Here is a 22,523-nt window from a genome sequence, read left to right as displayed (position 1 = left end):
AAGGAGAGGCCAGACCATAAAAAGAGACAGGACATTGTGCAAAGGCCAGGGCATGAAAGGCAGTATATGCCCCACTTAGTCATTTCCTAGCAGTGTGGCTTTGACAAAGTTCTCCCAGGTTGCTGGGCCTCAGTTTCCTCCTCCATAAAATGGAGCCAAAAATAAATAGCACCTGGCCCAGTGTGGGTGAAGTGATTGGCACCGAGCCTGGTCCTCAGCAAATATTCAGTAGTGAGAGGTCTATTTGCAGGGAAGGGCAGAAGGGGCTCCTAGAAGTGGCCTGCCCATTCCTGTGGCCCCTGCTGTGGTGGCCACAGCCTACAGTGCCCCTTTCTGTCTAGTTCCATGTGGACAAGAAGGACCAGGTGAACTTTGCTCAGACAGAGTTGCTCATCCACATGGTGAACTGGGATACCGACCGCATCCTGAGCGTGGACCGGTGAGTAGGGACCTGTGCTTGGACTGTCGGTCTGTCTGTCTGCTTGCCTTCCTGACCTGGATTAGGGGAGGGGACCCACCAAAGGAGACACAGGCCACATCATCAGGCCCACTGTGTGGGGCCATCTCCCAGAAGTGTGCAGGGCTAGGAGAGAGGACAGAGTTTGGGGGTATGAGCAACTCCATTCCTCTGAGCCTTCCTCTCTTCATCTGTAAAATGGGAATATTCAGGCCACGGGTGGTGGCTCACATCTGTTATCTCAGCACTTTGAGAGGCTGAGCTGGGTGGATCACCTGAGGTCAGGATTTTGAGACCAGCCTGACCAATATGGTGAAACCCTGTCTTTACTAAAAATACGAAAATTAGCTGGGCATGGTGGCACATACCTGTAGTTCCAGCTACTCAGAAGGCTAAGGCAGGAGAATCAGAATCGCTTGAACCTTGGAGGTGGAGATTGCATTGGGCTGAGATTGCACTACTGTACTCCATCCTGGGCGACAGAGCAAGACTTCATCTCAGAAAAAAAAAAAAAGGGGGAGTATTTCATCCACTGTGAGGATGGAACAGGATCACTACATGAAGGTTCGAGGAACCTTGTAAAACACAAAGCTGTCCCAGCCAGTTGGACCTCAATCTTTTAAGGCTTGGGGGTGATGAATTTTGTGGGCTTGAGGCAGGAGCAGAGCATACTGTTGTGGGGGGAATGGCTGAAGTGGAGAGCTGAGACCCTTGCCCCTTGCCCAGGGTGATCCAGATGATTGACGAGAACAAGGAGCAGCTGTGGAATCTTTTCCGGATCTACAACGTCCTGGACATGCAGCCCACCATCTCTGTCCAGCTGCTGGATGACCTGTCTGCCCTGCAGATACCCAGAGGCCCCACCCCACAGCTCCACTTACCCTTCCTGCCACCCTGGCTCACCCTGGCCCTGCTCCCGCAGATGGCGATAATCATCTTGGCCATACTCTTGGTCCTCATGAACTAGTACTACAGGACCCTTTGAGTGTCCCACACCCCTGCCCTCATGGGGTCTACCACCTGCTCCCAGATGGCCATGAGGCTGGCAGGGCCTGAGATGCCAGCTTTGCACAGCCCCCCTCACCAGCCCCTCTCTACTTGTCTCCAGACACAAGAGGAAGCTCAAGGCCATTGTGGTTGGCTCAGCTGGTGAGTAAGGGCTGTGGTGGGGGGACAGGTGAGAAGAAGCAGCGGGCTGGCACCATGGAGTGCCCACCCGGGCCTCACAAGGTGGGCTCAGGCCCTGCATTGGGCCCAGGACCACACCCCCACACATTACCCTCCCTCATCCCCCAACAGCACCCCCACCATCGGTTATTCCCCTCCTCTCCATGCCCCACCCGTTCTCCCTGCAGGGAATCATGGCTTCATCGACATCATGGACATGCCTAACACCAACATATACTCCTTTGACTGGTGAGTGGTGTCCTGCCCTGCCTCATCCCCTCCAGGGAGCCCTGCCAAGACCCAGCTGTTGGAGAGCTGCCATCTCCCAGCACTGGGGTGGCTGAAACTCGGGCTGTGGGTGCCCCCTGGTGGGCAGGCCACCCTCCCTCCACCCTCAGAAACCGCTTGGCTGAGAGGGGCTCTCTACCCTGATAGGCCTCAAGTTTCAGGGGTGCAGACTTTGGGCGGTGGGTACAGGGTGAAGACTCTGCACCAAAGGTAATCCAGAGTGACATGTGGTCCTGGTTCCAGTGGGATGCTAGGGAGGGAACACGCACCACAGGTGCCAGGGCCTCACACCCCAGCCAGTGAAAGGCACTACCTGGGCCAGGGAAGCAGGCAGGGTGTGGGGTGAAGCTGGGAGAGCACCTGTCTACTCGAGCCTTCCCTCCCTCCCTACCCCTTTCCCTCCCCAACTGCAGAGCCAATCCCATGTGGCTGGATCCCTTCTGTCAGAAACTGGAGGTGCCCACCCAGGTGGAGCATGAGGATGACCTGCCGGAGAACCTCAGCAAGATCGCCGACCTGTGGAACAGCCCCACGCGCACTCACATGAGCCCCCAGGCCAGGGGTGGGCAGGCATCACAGGGGCAGGGGTGGAGGCGCTGGGTCTTTGTGAACTCTGGCCCAGGAGCTGGGTTCTTTCAGGAGTGGCCCCTGCCTTGTGCATGTGTGTGGGGCCTGCCTCTGCTCCAGCTAACGTCCCCTCTCCCCAGGGAACTTTTGGGCATGAGCCAGCAGCTGTCAAGCCTGATGATAACTGATACCTGTGGGCCACCATCTAGGAGTATGACAACATTGCCAAGCTGGGCCAGATCATTTGGGAGGGGCCCATCAAGGTGAGCCTTCCCTGTGGGCTCTGCACCCAGTCCCCTGGCTGAGGTTGGACCCCACTCCACAGAACACAGGGCAGTGGAAACCTCCAGGCTCAGCTAGACCCACCCACCACTGGGGTGAGAACACCAGGGCTGATGGGGAGCTGCTGCAGCCTGCAGTGGCCTTGAGGGCAGGGCTCAGGAGTGAGTCCACGTGTGTCTGGGCTGACCACTATCTCCAGGCTCTGCTGCTGATCCTCTCCCCTAGGATCACCAGGATCAGATGTCTATGTACCCAGGACTCCCAGAGGGAGTGGGTGAGGGGAGGGGTGTGGCAGGCAGGGGAGGGCCTTGGTGGGGGTTAACCCTTTCTCTCCCCCAGGGCTCACTGCTGAAAGTGATCCTGGAGAATTACCTGCAGCTCAAAAAGCTCTTTGCACAGCAGATGGTGCAAGAAGCCTCCTCCTGTCACTCCTCCATCTCTGAGGTAGCTGGTCAGGTGGCCGGGAGTTGTATGCTATGCCCCAGCCTGGGGATGCTCTCTTTCTTGCAATCCTCCTCTGTGTCTGTGCAGCTCTGCAGCCAGGACCAAAGACAGCAATGGGTGGAGGCCAGGAAGTCAGACAGCAGGCTCTTCTTTCTGGGCTCTTGGAGGCTTTCACAGAAATGGGGTGGGCTTTGAGGCAATATTTCTCAGGTTAGAGAAAGACCTCAAGAACATACCTTTGGAGGTGCTGTCACTTTAAGAAACCAGGTACGGTGGCTCATGCCTATAATTCCAGCAGTTTGGGAGGCTGGGTGGATCACTTGAGGCCAGGAATTCAAGAGCAGCCTGGCCAACATGGTGAAACCCCATCTCTACTAAAAATACAAAACGTTAGCTTGGCGTGGTTGTACCTACCTGTAATCCCAGCTACTTGGGAGGCTGAGGCAAGAGAATCACTGGAACTCAGGAGGTAGAGGTTGCAATGAACTGAGACCATGCCACTGCACTCCACTGGGTGACAAAATGAGACTCTGTCTCAAAAAAAAAAAAAAAAAAAAAAAAAAAAAAAAAAAAAAAAAAAGAAAGAAAAAGAGAAACTGAGGCCATCAGGGTCAAATAGGCCTACATATGTTTGCTGTAGTGATTACGTCAACACTTACAAAAGTCAGACTTTACCTGAAAATGAATTTCCAGCTCTGCCCACATTCTCAACAGGAATAAGCTAAAGTGGAATAGCCTCATGCAGGACAAGAGTGTCAATTTCGAGTCTCCACCCCACCTACTTATCTTCTGCAGCTTATCCTGTTGACACTTCCTGCCTGGACACAATTAGAGGTGATCTGCTTGAGGCCAACTTGGCAACAAACCCAGATACCACAGTTGTATTACAGGATTTTTATAGGGCACCAAAGTTAATATATAAAATTAAAGATTCTCAGCTGGGTGTGATGGCACACGCCCATAGTCCCAGCTACTTGGGAAGGTGAAGTGGGAGGATCGCTTGAGCCCAGGAGTTTGAGGCTGCAGTGAGCTATGATTATGTTGCTGTATTTTAGTCTGGGCAACAGAGAGAAACCGTGTCTCTAAATAAATAAATAAATAAATAAATAAATAAATAAATAAATAAAGGCCAGGTGCTGTGGCTCATGCCTGTAATCCCAGAACTTTGAGAGGCCAAGGCAGGTAGATCACTTGAGGTCAGAGGTTCCAGACCAGCCTGGCCAACAGGGTGTGCCTGTATTTCTAGCTACTTGGGGGGCTGAGGCAGTAGAATGGTTTAAACTCAGGAGACAGAGATTGTAGTGAACTGAAGTCATGCCACTGCACCCCAGCCTAGGTGGCAGAGGCAGACTCTGTCTCAAAAATATACAAAACACACACACACACACACACACACACACACACACACACACACACACACAATTTTCACAAGAAGTCTATCTTCCCGAGAACCCATTTGCAGCACCTTAAGCATTCATGGTTCCCCTTTGCATGCAGTTTGAGAAACAGTCTGACAAGCCTGCTGCGGTAGGAGCCCAGAGTTCAGCCACATAGCCAGTGGGTCTCTGGGGCTCTCCACATGCTAATCCCTTCGGCACAGCCCTGAGCATGTGGGGGTCCCGGCCTCTTCCTGCAGCTGATCCAGACTGAGCTGGAGGAGAAGCCAGGGCACCACAGCCCAGGGGAGGCGTGCCTGCGCTTCTGCCACAAGCCGCCAGGGGAGCTCGAGGGGCCCTATGGGATCCACGTGGTGAACGGCAGCACGGGCACACTGCTGGCCACCAATCTCAACAGCCTGCCCGAGGATGACCAGAAGGGCCTGGGCCGCTCGCTGGAGATGCTGACCTCTGCTGAGACCACTGCCTTGGGGTACAACACCCTCACAGAGTCCGCCAAATCCATACCCCTGCACAAACTTCATGATGTGATCATGGAGAGCCCCCTGGAGATCACGGAGCTGTGACTAGACAGGGAAGCATTGTGAGTGTGAGCGGTGCCCTCCCACTGCCCCCTCCCTGGGTGGGAGCAAGGGCAGGGACAGAGCCGGTCAGGGGGTCCCTCTCAAGGCCAGCCATGGGGGACAACCTTGGCTTGGCCCTGGTGGCCCACATCAGCTGTTCAGATCCCACTTTTGTCAGACACTCACTCAGTGTCTGACCTCTACCTTCATACAATCTGTTATTTTTATAAAAAAAAACAAACAAAAATGCTAAGTATCTAGGGACAAGGTAAGGAGGGTCATGGGGGCCCAGGAGTCTGGGGACCAGCTGGGCTCAGGCTGAGCTGAAAGAGGCCAAGCAGGCCCTCCTCCCTCCTGGCTCCACCCAGCAAGCATCATCCCCTCCAGCTGAGCAGGTGCAAGGGAGGCCCAGCGTGGGCATCCCCTGCTGGCTGGACACCCCTGACTTTAGTCCAAGTCCCCTGCATTTCCACCATATCCCTGCTGGATGTCCAGGTGGAGGCAGCATCCCCACGAGGATAAGAAGGTCAATGTCAATGAATAAGCATTCTTTCCATTTCACTGGTTCCCAAATGTGCCCAGCTCATAAAGAGAAGTGACTGACGTTCCCTAGGGTTTTGAATGTAGAGTGTTCATGTGTATTCCTTTTTAAAAATTAAGTTATTCCCTCAATAGTTTCCCCTTGGTTTTGTTTAAGTGGTACTCACATGAGTTTCTGGAATGGTCTGTTTAAAAAGCAAGGCAGCTCTCAAGGAACTGGCAATGTGCTCTGACTCTGGCCTCTGGGGAGTGGGGACAGGGGGAGGTGAAGGGCAGGGCCAAGCTTCAGGTGTGCATGACCTGCTGCTTGCCCTGAGTCTTGGGGAGGAACGAGTGGAATTTTATTTTGTCCACTTTGCTTTTGTTCTCTGGCCAAGAGGGTTCATGGGAGTGCTGGGCACCAAAGGTGTCTTGGGCTCAGAGTTAATCAGAGATGAACAAACTCTTCTGGCTGAAGAGTGACAGAAACACTTAGGACCAGATCTGGTTAACAGAATTTTATCATTAAATCATAGAAACTTTAGTGCAAAACAAAAATCAAGAAATCTGTTTACTAGTAACTGCATGTCCTACCAGCTTTGCTTGCTGTCTCCTGGCAACCAGAAGTGGACAGAAGTGTGGGTGCCTAAGTGGCCTGCAGACAGCACCCACCCCACACCCGGCAGACCCCCTTGGCATGCTGCCCTCCACCAGGAAGCCAGAGGCCTAGGAGCTCGCCACCCACATTAATTTGAAAAGAAAGGTCAAAAGGAGCATCTATGAGATGGGAGGCGGGGTACAGACTGAAGCAGCCCCTCAGCAGCCAGGGACATGCAGGCAACACAAGCAGGAACAGCGCAGCCACCACTGTCCACACACTCACAGAAGCCAGGCCCACGGGGCCTTCTGAGAGCTCGCAGGTCACATTCAGGCAGATGGCCTCCTTCCCACCCAAACCCACAGAACCCTGAGCAAGGCATCACCAGGAAAGACATGGGAAAGCCAAATCACAGTTGACCCAGGGACAGAGGACCCTTGGATCCACTGATGTCCCGAGCCACCAGCAGCTGCTTCCAGAATCCCTGTGCTGTTACAGTGGGAATTACATTATTGAAAAAGCCTAATTATTCTGGGCTTCTAATCTTTCAGATAAAACTGCCTTTGTTTTGCTGCTTTGTATAGCTGAGAGGTCCAGGAAAGGGAGAGGGTCCCTGATCAGGGCAGGAGGCTACCTCAGAAGCCCAGACCCATCAGTGCCTAAGCACATGTCAGAGCTCAGTCAGAACAAGGCCCCAACCAAGAGGGTCGGTGGCCTCCTGTCAAGAAGCTGTGGCTCAGGCCAGCAAAGCTCTCTCCCGCTCTGGCAGGTGCCATGCAAGGGCAAGCTCAAAGGCCTCCAGTGCATCACCATCTGTCTAGCAGAGAGAAAGGGGGCACTGAAGCAGCTCTGTCTGCCAGGGGTGAGGGCCTTCCTTGCAGACAGCAACGCCACAATAAAGGACACAGACATGGGGCAGGTGGGGAGCCCTATTTTTATAGCAAGGGAAACAGATCTATGCATTCATTCCCCCAGACACACAAGTAGAAAAAAATGAGTGCTGCAATTTCTGCAAGATAAACTATTCCTCCTCCTAGTTCCACACGTGGCATTTGCAATGCTCAACAGCCTGCAAAGGAAGAGAGGAAGCTGGGTTTAGTCCTTAGAGGACAAACTCCATTCCTGGCCCATCAGTGTATCAGATATCACCCAAAAACGGGACCTGTTCTCTTGTCCTAGGTCAGCCAGATGGCACCACATGCTCAAGACCCAGGACAGGATCTCACTTAAATGCAAGGAACATGTGGCCACCAGAGTTTTGGGAACTTCTTTCTTTTTTTTTGAAATGGAGTCTCTCTCTGTCACCCAGGTTGGAGTGCAGTGGTGTGATCCCAGCTCACTGCAATCTCTGCCTCCCGGGTTCAAGCGATTATCCTGCCTCAGCCTCCTGAGTAGCTGGGATTATAGGTGCATACCACTACACCTGGCTAATTTTTGTATTTTTAGTAGAGACGGGGTTTCACCACATTGGTCAGGCTGGTCTCGAACTCCTGACCTTGTGATCTGCCCACCTCAGCCTCCCAAAGTGCCGGAATTACAGGTGTGAGCCACCACGCATGGCCCAGAGTTTTGGGGACTTCTAAGACACTAGTCCAGGGCAGCAGATGCCTGCAGTAGTCTTGCAGATGAGCACTCATGCAGGCAGGGCTCAGGACCCTTCATCTACTTAACACCTGGCACTCAGCATCCTGCTAGCAGACTGCACACTGATCCCCAGGCAGAACCTCCTTGCCTGAGTTGGGCTACACACCAGCTCAGGCCTTGAGAAGCAGGGCCCACATTTTCCCAGGACAGCAGCAGAACCAGTTGTGGGATGGGGCTGGCAGTGGAGATGGGTTGGTGCCTAGCTGAAGGAAAGAGCTGGATGTGGCCAGAATGGTGGCCCCCTGCAGTGGTCTGAGATAACACAACTGCCACTGACATGGTCACAAGGAAGCCCAGTGAGGAAGGAAAAGTTGTGCAAAGCAATATTAAGCAACAGGGACTGGACCAAACATCCCCACCCAGGGAAGCAGCACAGGCCACCCAGCTGGGGGCTGCCAGGCCAGTCCAGGGCCACAGTGCCCTGGGGCAGCTGGGCAGGGGCCAGCTCTCAGGGCCTTGAGTGAAACTCAGGCCTGGCTCCAGCCAGGACAAACATGTTCCTGGGGAACAGGGTCTGGGCAGTGAATCCAACAGAACTTGTGCAGTCCTTGGAGTGACACTGTACAAGTCTGACACTGTCACAAGGGAAATGAAAACAAAAACAACAAAGCAGAAGCAAAAAATACTGAAAAAATATCTACCCCACCCTTCATTCCAAGAGTATAGTTCACCCGGCCTTTTCTGGGGGACTATGAGTAAGCCTAGCCACCTCTCTGAGCCTCAGTTTTCCAACAACATAAAAGCAGAGTGGAGAGCTGACCACTGAGTTGCCACTAAAGCAGGATTCTCACACAGGCTGCCCCAGGGTGAGACAGGCTGGTGGCGCGGCCTGCTGAGCTACACTCATTGCACTGGGCTGCTGTCTTTGTGTTCCGGCACCAGTAGCTTGGGTCCCATACACACTTCTCAGTTCCCAACAAGAGCTTATGGGCTGAGGGGCGGGCACCAATTTTCTATATGGTGAGAAAAGGAAAAAAAGAAAGGGGGAGAATGAAAGCTGCCCAACATATCTCTTTCAAAACTAAGATCACAGGTTCCAGAAGGAGCTGGTATCTGAGCTGTATCTACCACACTCTTTCAGAACATCAGGGTTGCTGAGGAAAGCGATGGGGCTTGGGGGCTTGCTCCCTGCCTTCCCTGTTCTCCCACAGCAGAACACAGAGACTCCACCCCACGGCCAAGTCTCAGAGCAACTCTTCCAGGTATCTGTAGCCCCCCAGGTTACAGCTGCCCAAGAGGACCCACACCACCCAGTAAGCCTCACCATGCACAAGAAGGAAGGGTCCATCACCTCCACCAGGATCTCAATCAGCATGGGCTCTGCCACAAACTGATCATGCTGTAAAGGAAAGCAGGGACACAGGTCAGCTCTGGAGGTGTCTGAGCACAGTGGGGCGCAAAAGGCCAGGTAGGTCCTGGATATACTCTTCCCTGAGAGCTCCTGGCATTTCCAGCCCCATGGGTCCTGGGGCCTCCCTTCCCAGACTCGCTACCTACATTTGGCCTCTCTACTTCAGGTTGCTTCCCCCAGTGGCTCATCTTAAGCCAATGAATCACCTCCAAGTAAAACTTCATTGGACTCCATGGCTGGAGGCAGAGACAGCTGGTTTTCTATGAAAATGTACCCCAGCCATGGCATCAGGTTCTGACATGCTGGCCTACCATAGCCCAGCCCGGGTATACCTGCTTCTGGTAAGGGTCGGGAAAGAAGCTGCAGCCTTTCTCAAGAGCAGGCAGGATCTCTTCCTTGGTGCTGTTTTTCTCCAGGTTGCGATCCAAATAACCCACCAGTTTCTTGCACACCTCGCAGAAGCCACCGTCCTTCGGCTGAGTCAAGTGAACTACACGAGAGGGTGGTGGGCTCAGTGCTGTCAGGGCCCTCCCTGACCCAAGAGGGGCACCATCCTCTCCCGCACCACGCCCAGCCCTCGCCGGTCAGCGCAGGCAGCCACGTGCTGGAGCAGAGGTGCAGCATGTTGCATGCCACCTCGGGGCTGACCTCCTGCAACAGGATGGACAGAATGGAGCTACCATACATGTCCACCACCTCCTGGCACTCTTCTGACAAGGACTTTGGCAGCTTCACACACATTTTGTCAAAAGCATTGAGTATTTCTTTCTGAAGCACATGAGAGGATCCTGTGAGAAGATGGGAGGCTGGGCAAGGGTGGAGGAGAGTCTGAAAATGTTAACATGGCCAGGAAATGAGTCAATGATGGGTGCTGTTTCCATCCCCAGGAAACTATGGAGACAAAAAGCAGTGCAACAGTGCACACCCTCCCCCCACCTTGCCCCCGCCAGCCTATAGGTCCCACTGGTGAGGACTGCCTTCCATGAGATGGGATGTGGCTGCATACATGCCAAGGCTGGGCCAAGCCCTCTCTCCTGCAGGATTTTTCCACTGGAACATTCTGGTTTGGGGGCAGAAGAGGGCCTCCCCCTGCCAGGAGGACAGCACACCTCAGTCTTCTTGTTATCAATCAGCTTGGTCATCTTCACCAGGAATTCACACACCTCACAGTAAACATCAGCCTTTGCTGGGACCCCGTGCTTCTGTGGAAAGAGTAGAGGAGAGTACTTGCAGCCCTTGGTCTGGCTCCCCTAAAGGAAAAGGATGCAGAGACCAGGGTGGGTTAGCCACATCAAGGGCCACTGCCTACTGAATTGCAAATGATGTGTGGCTTCCTCTCGATATCCAAGTTAATCCCCTATTTTTATACTGTGGGAAACTCACCACCCCCTTGCCCCAATCCTCTACCACCAGTACTTCCCCCTAACCCCACCAAAACAAAACTCAGGAACTCATAGTTCAGGAGATAGAAAGTCCCTTCCCCACCCCAAGGAGCTGTCCTGATGATGTGTTCAGCTAGGGCGCACTCTCTAGAAAACAGAGCACTGAACACTTTCAGGTCTGCTTTTGTCTCCTGAGTCTTGAGCACCTGAGAATGCTTTTCTAGAACCCACCTTTAATAAGGTAATACTGTTACAGAGACTGTTCTGTGACAATGGGTATGTTCTCGACCCCTGCTGTCCACTAGAGGCTGTAGCTCCCTGTGCACTGAGGATTTGCAATGTGGCTGGTGTAGCCAAGGGGCTGGATTTTTAATTTTGCTCCACGGTATTTCACTGAAACTTAAGTAGTCATATGTGGCTGTACCTCTTCACTTTCTCTGGCTGTCACTTTCGTCACCAGGCGGGGCTGGGCTGAGGAGCACCCTGTGTAAGAGAAGGCAGGAAGCAGTTTTTCCTGGATTCCAGCTGACACTTCGGCCTGTCCCCTGGGCCACACACTCTGCACATGCAGAGAGGAGACAGCAGAGAGCGATGAGCAGCTGGTAGTCAAGTGCCGTGGGATGTTCTAGAACAAGAAGTGTGTGCATGCGCCATGTATTAAGGCATCACACAGCCCAGGTCTTGAAGAACTACAGTGTAAGCCCCATGGGCACAATGACATCATCTTTCCGCCACAGCCGCCAACACGCTGCCCAATCCATAATAAATGCCTAATACATATTTATTATGGGATAAAGTAGTCTGATCTTCACCAAATGAGATGCTGTAAACAAAAGAGACACCACATAGGCCCAGTGAGGCTTCCGTATATGCTGAGGGTTGTGCTTGGGACATCCAGTCTGTCAGGGCCACAGGATTGGGAGGGACCCAGACAGCGCATGTGAGAAGGTGAGGCTGGAGCCTCAAAGTCACCTGTGAATGGCATACTGAAAATATGCAGACTTGATCCCACAAACATTAGGGTTGACAACCACAGAAATAAAATGTTTCCAAGAGAACTCAGGGTTGGGGGTTGCATGAATATGGGGGACAGCATGAACCAGTGATGATAAACTCAAAGACCCTTGGGAGCCAGGCAGGGAACCAGAAGAAACATGTGGCTCGTATGATGTGATATGACACAGCAGGGGGTGGTGTGGCATTGCACAGCCCTGGCCAGCACACACAGTGACACCGGGTACCTTAATGGGCTCCACCAGTTCCAGGGCAGGGATGACGTCCTTGGAGGCCACTTTGGTAGGGACCAGAGTCTTCATGGGCATCTCCTTCACCTCATTGCAGAACCCAATGAGCCCGCAGATCTCCTTGGGTTGCTGAAGAGAGCACAGAACAACCAGTCAGTGGTGCCTGCGCCCGCTGCCCCCAGTCCCATCCAGCCAGAGGACAGCGAGCTGGACAGCACCCTGGGCCCAGTGTCAAGGCTGCCTCCCTCTCCCCTTCCCACAAGTGAACAGATTCCAGATTCTATGTTAAAGGGCTCATGTCTGAAGCAGCACATATGTGCCAGTTACATCTGGGGGAGGAGGCCACACAAAATGCTTAAGGGACATCAAACAGAGTCTCTATCCAGAGCCACCACAAGGAATGGAGACTCCCCAGCACCTTCAACACCTCTGAGGACACTTGGTCTGCTCTAGAATGTGTTTTTCAGGCCACTCTAGGTAGGAACTAAGCTATGTTTTTTCTAGAGGGGAAACTATCATGTCTGTAAACTAGCAGAAAGCCAAATGTGTTAGAAATCAAACCACACTGGAACTTTCAGTGGCAGGACCATTTAAAATGAGGCATTAAGGGGAAATTCTGGCTTTTTAAAACCACATTATGTGTTCACAACTGTACACAGTGCACATGAAAACCCAATCCCCCAAATGGATGAATCATTTCAAGCCACAATGTCTCTGGATTGATCCCCTTTCACCATGTAGACACCAAACACAGAGCACTAGCTAGTCCAGACATCCTGACCATGACACTGTGATGGCCAAGAGTGAGACAAGCCTATACACTCCGTATACCATGGAAATCAATGACCAGCAACCAGCTCTGAGCCTGATTGCATTTGCCTCCCAGCACCAAACCCTAAAGCAGCAGAAACAAAAGTGCTAAAAACGGGAGCTAGATTATGACTATGGCTCAGCTTGTTTTAATATCAAGAAGGCTCGAGAATTAAATAAGACTGGGGGAGTCTGAAAAGTACATCCCAAGTACCCGATCTCTGGCACAACTTAAGAATGAAAAAAAAAAAATCAGAACGCCGCTAAAGATACAGCAAGCTTTTTAGAAAAAGAGAGGCCAAGATTTAGTAGGTATAGGGCTGCTTCTGCCTCTATCGACTTTCTTCTAACTCCTTGAAGAGGCCTAGGTGAAAATTTGGGTATTTCAACCAAAGTGCTCTCCCATTAGACTTCAAAATACCTTCAAGAAAAGCTCTTATGCTAATCCTAGGATGGATGCTGATGCTCAGAAGGTAGCAGTGTTTAGGATGGTCCCAAAGGACCCTGGCTCAGAGCAAGTATGGACAGGGCACTTGGTCCCTCCAGCATGCCATTTGATGTGCCTCTAGATCCCAAAAGACCCTGTCACCCAGAGGGGCAGGAGCCACAATCAAGAGATTGTTTCCAGTTCTCTGGATCCAACAGTCAGCCTGCTGGCTGCTTACAAATGTTTGCTCATGCAGCAGAAGCATTTCTGTGGTTATGAAAAACAGCACTAAAGACATGCAATGCCTAATTGTGTTGTGACAGACACAAGGTGCCCTGGGGAAGCCAGACCTACACTGGGCTTCCTAGTTGGCCTATGCTGAAGGAAGCTGGGCTACTCATGGCTCCCCATCGTCACACTGGTGGCCTGCATGTACATATGCTTTATGTGGATTGTGACTAGAACAAAATACTCTGTTGGCTTCATTTTTCTGGCCCTCCTCAAGAGGAGATGAGACCCCCCCCCAACACCTCAAGGGCTCATGGGCTGAATTACTGAGGAGAGATGCAGAAGCCCTCTTCAGCTGAAAATTATTAACAGAGAGGGACCCTGCCTCTCATAACCATTCCTTGTATCTGTCAGAGTTAATCATACCATACCAAAAGAAAAAAAAAAGAAGAAAAGTAACTAGAGGAAGCAGCAGACCACTACTATAAGCAGATTATAGTAGTGGATACATACCTGATCCTGCTGTTGAACAAAAAGACAGGAAATTGGAGGTGAAAATAAGAGAAAGGAAAGGACACAATAGTTAAGAAAAATTAAAACAACAATCAAGCAGTTAACCAGGTGTAAGGATATCCCAAGAAGTTCAGGGAAAATGCTGTTGCAGTCAGATCTTAGCAACCTACCTTATTCCTGCTGTCTCATGGACAAGGGGCCCCTGAAAGCTTTCCAGGCCCTGCAGGGATAGAATGTTTGGGGGCTGTCCTGCTTGTGTGTGCACTATCTCCAGGTCTCACACACTAAATCACACTCTAAACACTGTGCAGCAGGGGCCCTAGAAAAACGCCACCTGATGAAGGGTCTCCATCCTCAGGAGCCCACACTGGCCCCAGGCCCGTGAGGCCTTCCCACAGGTTAGTGATACAGGGCTGCCCAAGTAAGGAGGGTGTGTTATAATCACCCTGAGGGGTCAGGGATCCCGGACAATCTACCACAGGTGGCCAAATGCCACCCTGGAAGGCCAGTTTAACACTATATCCAAAGCCTCATGCTTCCATTCAGTAGTTCCAGCTTTCATACTTTATACTAAGTGGAAAGGCAGGGATGTGCATACATGTATGCATTTGGCTATAAGGATATTCATCTTCCCAAAGGCAAACCTGAAAACAACCTAGACATCTGGCCACAGGGGACTGGTTAAGTAAATACTGTTCTATGTTCACAGGTGATGATTATGCAAGCGCTTAATCATTTGTACAAGAATACTCAATGGCCAACATATGTTTAGGCAAAAATGCAAACTACACAGTACAAGGTAGTATATATGACCCCGTTGATGTATTTTAAAACTCCAAATGATTTTCGATGTGGGAAGTATTGTCCATATTTTTCAAAACATTTCTACACAGTATAACTTTTATAATGAGAAAAATATTTTAAGTTAGCTATAAGGAAGTACTTCAGGAGACGAAGTCCCGTCAATGCTTATCTTTACCTCCTTCAGGTGCATGTCTTTGTAAGCTGCCTTTAATTGCTTTTAGAACATGGTAGGCTATGAGTTTTAATCCCAAATAAACTGCTCTTCCTGGGTGCCTTACTTGAGTGGTTACAGCAGGTCAGAGAGTCAATCTTTCAGCCTCCTTGGCTGTAAGATCTGGCTGCAACTACTCAACTGTGCTGCCGTAGCACAAAACAGGCGTCATTGTCTTTTGAAAAATGACCCTTTCTGTTTTGTACCCTTTCTGCACAAAACAGATGACGGGGTAGTTTGCTGACCCCTGGATCAGAGAACGAACTCAAACACTGGTATGTCAATCTCAAATGCTCAGAAAGCATGACAGAGAGGAAAAAGTTGCAGCCACCCCCTCAGCCCCGCCAATCAGATCTAAGGAGGCAGTGCCTTCCCAGATGGGTGTTCTTGATTCTAATAAAGAAACACCCCTACCACCTGAATGCCTTCAAAGCCAGTGCAGGAATTACCAACTCAAGCAGCAGCTTCAGCTGACACTGCTGCAGTGCACAGGACAAACTCTGGGAGGCAGTATTCCCCCCATTCAGGCAGCAACAGAGCCATTCTCAGGCCGGGCTCAGTTACAGAGCACTTGACTTCTACAGATCCCAGGGTTACAGCCAGACCTAGAAACCTGCTGGCCGGCCTGAGACTAACAAAATGTCAGTAAGCCACCAAGGTAGTGCCAGGGATCAAGACACTTCAGCCTCTCCCGTGATGGGGGAGGTACTGAGATCGCAAGTGGAGAGTCCCCTAGCCAGAGGATTCCATTTGGCCCAATTCAGTACTCTAAGGTTTAAAAAGGAAAACTAAACCATGTAATATTCAAAATTCCTGGAAATGACAAAATTTGAGAAACAAAGAAAAATGCTAACAAGGGGCCTCCATGCCACCTACCATGTGCATCATCATCTAAATGGCAATTTCGGAATACTGGCTGATGCAGTTCTTGCACTGAGGAGAGAGAAACAGATTGCTAAACAAAGCACTGCAACAATGCACCAAAAAACAACCAGCCAAAAAACCCCCCAGCATTTCCAACAGTGGCAACTGGTGACTATCAAGCAAGTTTCTAAAGTAGAATTTGATAAATGTCTGTTCAGGGCCAGTTTTAATAAGATGAAAATGACAATTTGGTTATTATTATAATGGATAATTTATAGAAAATGTGTGCAAAATATGTTTTGAAAATGTATCTTAAGGGACCTTAAAGATTCCATCCTCCTGTCTCCTTGATCTCTAACCCCACTTGCCCCAGGATCATACAGCAACTATTCAGTGGCAATTTAGAGAGAAGGCAGCTAGGAGATACACCGCTTAGGAACTGGAGATTGTCTTTCAAAATCATTTGCACCATCTCAGATGGTACTGTAAAGCTTAAATCCAGTAGAGTCAAGTTATAATGATTTTTCACTGCCTATTTTCAGACTATCTGATACAACCTCTCAGAGAGGGTTCAACTGGGAAACCTATTTAAATGTTGTTATGCAAAGACACTTAAAATGAGGCTACAGGATTCCTAGGCTTTTAAAATCAATGAATGTTAACCTGACTGACATTCCTAATGGAGAATAAGTCAGAGAGAAACCCTCAGCTGGGCATGATGGCTCACTTCTGTAATCCCAGCTACTTGCGAGGCTGTGGAGGAGACTGCTTGAACCCAGGACGTAAAGGCTGCAGTGAGCTATGACTGTGCCTCTGCACTCCAGCCTGGGTGACAGGGCTAAACACTGTCTCAAGAAAAAAAGAGGAGAGAGAAAGCCTCATCTCCTAGAGCCAGCCATTCCCACTCAAAAAGCCTTTCTAGATCCCAAAGGACAGAGTGATTACAACCAGCTTCCCACCTGCCAGTCTAGCAGGTTTCTTAGGTTGTCAGTTACTAAGAATAGCATTTTGGTTTTACACATCCACCAGAGTGTGATTAATAATGTTGGAATAGGGACCCAGAATGAAACCATCTACCTAAGGGGCCAAAAAAATGAGTTTGTGAGCCTGGAGGACTAAGGGAGGCTACCAGGGGAACCATGGTCAGCAGCCATGCTTGCTGCAGGAGCTCAGCTGGAATTCTGAGTGTCACATAAGGCCAGGCACAGTGGCTCACACCTGTAATCCCAGCACTTTGGGAAGCCAAGGTGGGCAAATCACTTGAGGTCAGGAGTTGGAGACCAGCCTAGGCAACACAGTGAAACCCCATCTCTACTAAAAATAAAAACATTAGCTGAGCATAGTGGCCTGCACCTGTAATCCTAGCTACTCAGGAGACTGAGGCAGGAGAATCACTTGAACCCGGGAGGCAGAGGTTGCAGTGAGCTGAGATCATGCCACTGTACCCCAGCCTGGGTGACAGAGCAAGACTCTGTCCCAAGCAAAAAAAAAAAAGGGGGGGGGAGTAAAAAGTGTTTCTACAGTGTTCCTAATACACAGGGTGCCTCATAGGAAAGAAAATCTTCCCAGAAATGGTCTCCTACTTTTTGTCCCCAGTTTTGTAACATATCCAGATTCCATTGACCAAAATAGATTCAAGTCTTCACTATCTATTCAAGCTGCTTTCTGGAAAAAAAGAAAAGTGTGCTGTCTGAACGCCCTACTCCAGCCTCCAGAACCCAACCCCCAGAACCCAACCCCCAGGCCCAGGGCATCCTCAATGCACAAGGACACAAGGCTCACTGTGTTGGCCATGCCAGGGCCCAGGTGGTCACACTGCTCCTTTACATGCTCCACCACGGCCTGGACAAAGGTGGAGTTGGTCTGTACAGCAGTCTGGCTGTCAGTCACCATCTGAATTCAGTCCTGGCAAACGTCCCCATCAAACTACAGGAGAGGCAGTTAGGTCAACAACTTAAGAGGACTCAAATTTCTAGGAAAACGTCCTTATATACACAGGGCTGCAGCATTAGAGGGCACTTACTGACCAGTTCCTAAGGTGCTTTACAGGCTCTCCAATTACTGATTACTTAAAATCAATTGAGTGTTCATTATAGTAACAGTATGGTATAAAAAGGGGGTTTAGTATAAAAATGTTGGCCATGCACAGTGGCTCACACCTGTAATTCCAACACTTTGGGAGCCTGAGGCAGGCAGATCACTTGAACCCAGGAGTTTGAGACCAGGCTGGACAACATGGCAAAACAAAAAAATACAAAAATTAGCCAGGTGTGGTGGTGTGCGTCTGTACTCCCAGCTCCTTAGGATGTTAAGGTGGGAGGATCACGTAAGCCTCAGAGGTGGAGGCCGCAGTGAACCATGGTCACACCACTGCACTCCAGCTTGGGTGACAGAACGAGACCCTGTCTCAAAAATAAAAGAAGTACAATTTTTAAAAAGGGTGTTCATCTTTGCATATTTTAAATATCCCATTCTTTAGAAACTTCATGGGACAAGCATTTAAAGGCTGGCTAATGTAACTGCAGAGTCAAGTGCAGGGATAAGCCCCAGTTTAAGAACCACAGGTGCACCCTCTGTCCCTTTTTGTCTCTCATCTCCAGTGCAACCAAAAATGGGGCCCTCAGCAGGCAGCCTGTTGTCTTGCCTTTGGCTGGGGCTTGCTGCAGGGCCCGTCCTGAGGGCAGAGGAGGAGAGGGATGTTGGCCATGAAGGGGGCCACCAGCTCACTCATGTCCAGCTCTGGGATCATATTGGACTCCAGCTGCTTCTGGTGATTCAGCTCTGCCAGGTGCTTCTGGAGAGACTCGCAGAGGCTGAGAGCAGAGCACACCTCCCCAGCATGGCTCTGGTGGGAAGGAAAGAAGCCCCACTGAAAATCCTCTCCCCAGGAGGAAATAAGACAGTCCACCTGGTGCCTCTGAATTAGTCCCTCTCTTTAAATCCCTTAAAAGAAACACAAACCTGCTGTCTAAATTCAAACTGCTTATATACCCAAAAATGTCAAAATTACCCAATCCAAGTGCCTCGCCACACAGCAGTCCCTAAGCTTTCTTAATTATCCTGTTGGGCAATGATACAGTTTGGCTATGTCCCCACCCAAATCTCATCTTGAATTGTAGCTCCCATAATCCCCACTTGTCGTAGGAGAGACCCAGTGGGAGGTAATTGAATCAAATTCAAAAAAAATGAATTTTTAAAAAATTGAAATGAAATTTATTAATATGCGTTTATTTTAATCCACATGAAACTGCCCATATTTTGATCCTTTTTAATCCATTAAAAAGGCAACTTCACATGATTCAACCTAATATCAGTAGAGTTTAGATTACTGAAAGATGTCTTTCTAGCATGACTTCACTGTTCATCAACTAAATTCTACCATGCTTTTAGAACAGACAAAAAACCAAAACAATTTATATAAACCTCATCTGTGATTATTATAGTTCATGGGGGGATGTAGGTGCGAGATTTATAAGTTTAGTAAAGATCTAAGTTAAGGACAAACTCTGAGAACCAATAATGTTTAATATGTCTGTGATTGTAAGCCAAGGAATAAGAGGTAGAAGCTAAAGTATGCGACAAACAATTTCACTAAAGATACTTATCCTAACTCAAAAGTAACTACACTTTCCCTTTTCTCCTAATCACTGTGTAAACACATACAGATAAAAAGTGAAATGGCCTTTACTGACTTAGAAATCCCTGTTAATCTAAATTATAAAGAATTAAATCACATTTGGTGCAGATAGATCTTGTAGGACAGTTGAAAATGGGCAATGTTATTTAATGCACATATGATAACCCTCTATTTATAGAATAACTACTTTATCAAACTATTCCTTAGCATGGTTAATATTTTTCTACATTTATATGTGCAGTTTGCATTCATGAATTCCTTTAACATAACAAATTGATTTTTTTTTTACTAACACCTAGGATGTTGACTGGCAAATATTAGGCAGTCAAATGTCTGCTGAATTAATCAATGAGTACAAGTGATTATTTTTATTCTTGACATCCAATATTTAGTTTTTAAAAATTTGAGTGAGATGCCAGGACACAATGTTGAATATGGTAGCCATATGGACAGCTTTAAAGCAAAAACTTAACAGGAAATCTCTATTAAACTACAAAAAGGAAAATGGCTTTATAATACCTGTACAAATAAATACAAAATGGCTACATATTCAAACAAGTAGGTCCTTTTCTAAGAAAATGAAAAAGTAAAAAGCCCTAATGTTTCAATGTAATTTGGCAGGGATATTTAGAAATTTTCAGCAATCACTGCACACTGCTGTTAAGACTCTGATTCTGAAAGTTGAAAACTGCCAATATTTTAAAAACATTTTTACTAGTCAAAACACACCAAACAATATAAGACAATGTGACAATGGATTGTCTAATTCACATATTAAATTGCTCTATGCAGGGAGATTTCACAATCCAGGATCCATAGCCATGTTGTTGTAAGTAGGATTTCAGCTTAGATTTAGCTTCTTGATAGGAGGAAGACATACACTTAGCTGCATGATATGTACCAGCTTCAGGTAATTTTTTTAAGCTTCTTTGGCAAGGAGGTTAAATTGACTTAACATTGCAGCTTTGCAAAGCCGACTTGCCATTGACATACCACTTTTAAATGGGGAACTTTCAGTGATCTTCCCACTCAGGCCATCCACAATCTCCAAAGAAACATATCCTTGTGCCCAATTCAGACTCAGAAATTTATATTCCAAGTTCATTTGAAGTGGATATGCAGAGGGTACTAAACTAATATAAGGTCTGTTGACTAAGTAAAACAGGAAGTTTTGAAGTGAGTGCATCATCAACACATTGTTTTATAGCAATTTCTAAGCCTCTGGTATCATTGCAATTCCCATCACCAGCAAGTATACTGCTGATGTAAACTGGCTGTATAAAATGACTCAGCAATGCTCTCTGTACACCAAACACTTCCCATCTTGTCAATTTGTCACTTGAGGACATACTGCTTATTCTATTAACACCGTCTTTAGGAGAGTAAACAGTCAGATAAATTTTGCCTTCAACAGCTACGTGGAGACAGTTCTTCATTGGCTTCAAATGCAGATGTAGAATGTAGATTAAGATGTAACTGTGACTTAATCCGGGCTGATTCTTTAGGCAACTGGTTCATGTAAAGACAAATGTTGATATTCTGTTTAAGAGTGAGTAGATTAGAAGTTGGTTCTGTACTGAATATTGATTTTTTCCATCATAGCGGGATTTCTGCTGTAGAAGTTGTATGTAAAAGTACCTAAGAAGAGACCTTCTTGCTGTAACTACAGCATGAGTATCATGCAATACTCTTCCATTTGGCTTAATGCCCTGGCTGTAATTGTATTTACCTATGCCTATACCTACACCCTCATGCTGTCCAGCTCTTTCAATTATAAAAGCAGCCAATGAATTGCTGTATTTCAGCCATTCTGAATGATGAGAAATTAGTTGATTAAATGTTTCCTTAACGATCTGTGAAATCTTTGCATACTGAATATATCTCCCTTCATAATGTACTTTTGAAACATATGCCTGTTCAGGTAAAACAGTAGGTTCTGCAGGGAAAGGAGGAGAACCTGATGTTTCTAAAACTTATGGTTCAGGTTCATCCAATTGTAGAAGCTCATCAAGAGCTAATTTTGCTTCATTGGATCTAGACTCCTTTGTATTTTGTCCCAGTCCAGTCTTGTACTGAATACCATCTACCACAGCACAAAAGGCAAAATATGGTCCCATAACATTACCTGTTGTTACAGTTTCCTTAAGGTCAAGCTGAACTCGCTGCATTTGTGCAAACTGGTGCAAGGTTGACACAGGATTTATCTCTCTACATTTGTATTTTATTATAAATTCCTTAGGTATTTTTTTTTGGAGGAAGGACAGGATTTGAAATAGATGAAAGACTCTTGGAAAGCAACGGTTCTGGAAAATTACCTGTCACTTGTGTAATCTTGGATGCCATCTTGGACAGGCTGTAACTTTCTGAGAAACATCCTGTGGGTGTAGTTACCGTCTATGTCGCTGGTTGAACTGGCAGGTTCTTTTTCAGCATCTGGGCAAAACTGGGGGCGTGTGAACTCTGAAACCAATTGTCGTTGCTAACCAGATAGCAACAAGATCAACAACAACAAAAAACTTTTAAAGAAATGTTTTGTTTTTTTTTTAAAGAAAAAAAAAACCTGCCATCTCCAGTAACAAGACCTCCCCCAACAGCTCCATCAACCACATCGAGACGGTGCTGCAGCAGCTGGACGAGGCGCAGTCGCAGATGGAAGAGCTCTTCCAGGAGCGTAAGATCAAGCTGGAGCTCTTCCTGTAGCTGCGCATCTTCGAGAGGGACGCCATCGACATTATCTCAGACCTGGAGTCTTGGAATGATGAACTTTCTCAGCAAATGAATGACTTCGACACAGAAGATCTCACGATTGCAGAGCAGCGCTTCCAGCACCATGCAGACAAAACCTTGACCATGAACAACTTGACTTTTGACATCATCCGCAAAGGACAAGATCTTTTGCAGTACGTCAATGAGGTCCAGGCCTCTGGAGTAGAGCTGCTTTGTGACAGAGATGTAGATATGGCAACCCGCGTCCAGGACCTGCTGGAGCTTCTTCATTAAAAACAGCAGGGGGCCGGGCGCGGTGGCTCATGCCTGTAATCCCAGCACTTTGGGAGGCCAAGGCGGGTGGATCACGAGGTCAAGAGATCGAGACCATCCTGGTCAACATGGTGAAACCCCGTCTCT

General features: G+C 48.5%; 1 protein-coding gene and 2 pseudogenes across 1 annotated transcript; 1 reads left to right on the top strand and 2 right to left on the bottom strand.

Moving 5' to 3' along the window:
* Positions 1–2,137: 2,137 nt before the first annotated feature.
* Positions 2,138–5,168, top strand: LOC108298128 (cadherin-23-like). The gene is given in 5 exon segments (XM_017520854.1): positions 2,138–2,211; positions 2,326–2,467; positions 2,620–2,742; positions 3,101–3,205; positions 4,842–5,168. Coding segments are annotated over 5 exon segments (771 nt in total).
* A 689-nt stretch (positions 5,169–5,857) lies between these two features.
* The window catches only part of LOC108298124, a 27,566-nt pseudogene continuing 10,900 nt past the window's right edge, over positions 5,858–22,523 (bottom strand).
* LOC108298127 lies at positions 19,969–21,845 on the bottom strand (annotated as a pseudogene).

This window comes from Cebus imitator, unplaced genomic scaffold (assembly GCF_001604975.1).
Source record: "Cebus imitator isolate Cc_AM_T3 unplaced genomic scaffold, Cebus_imitator-1.0 Scaffold890, whole genome shotgun sequence".
NCBI lineage: Eukaryota > Metazoa > Chordata > Mammalia > Primates > Cebidae > Cebus > Cebus imitator.
The sequence above is the reverse complement of the archived record's forward strand: the minus strand, read 5'-3'. Positions and strand labels throughout refer to the sequence as shown.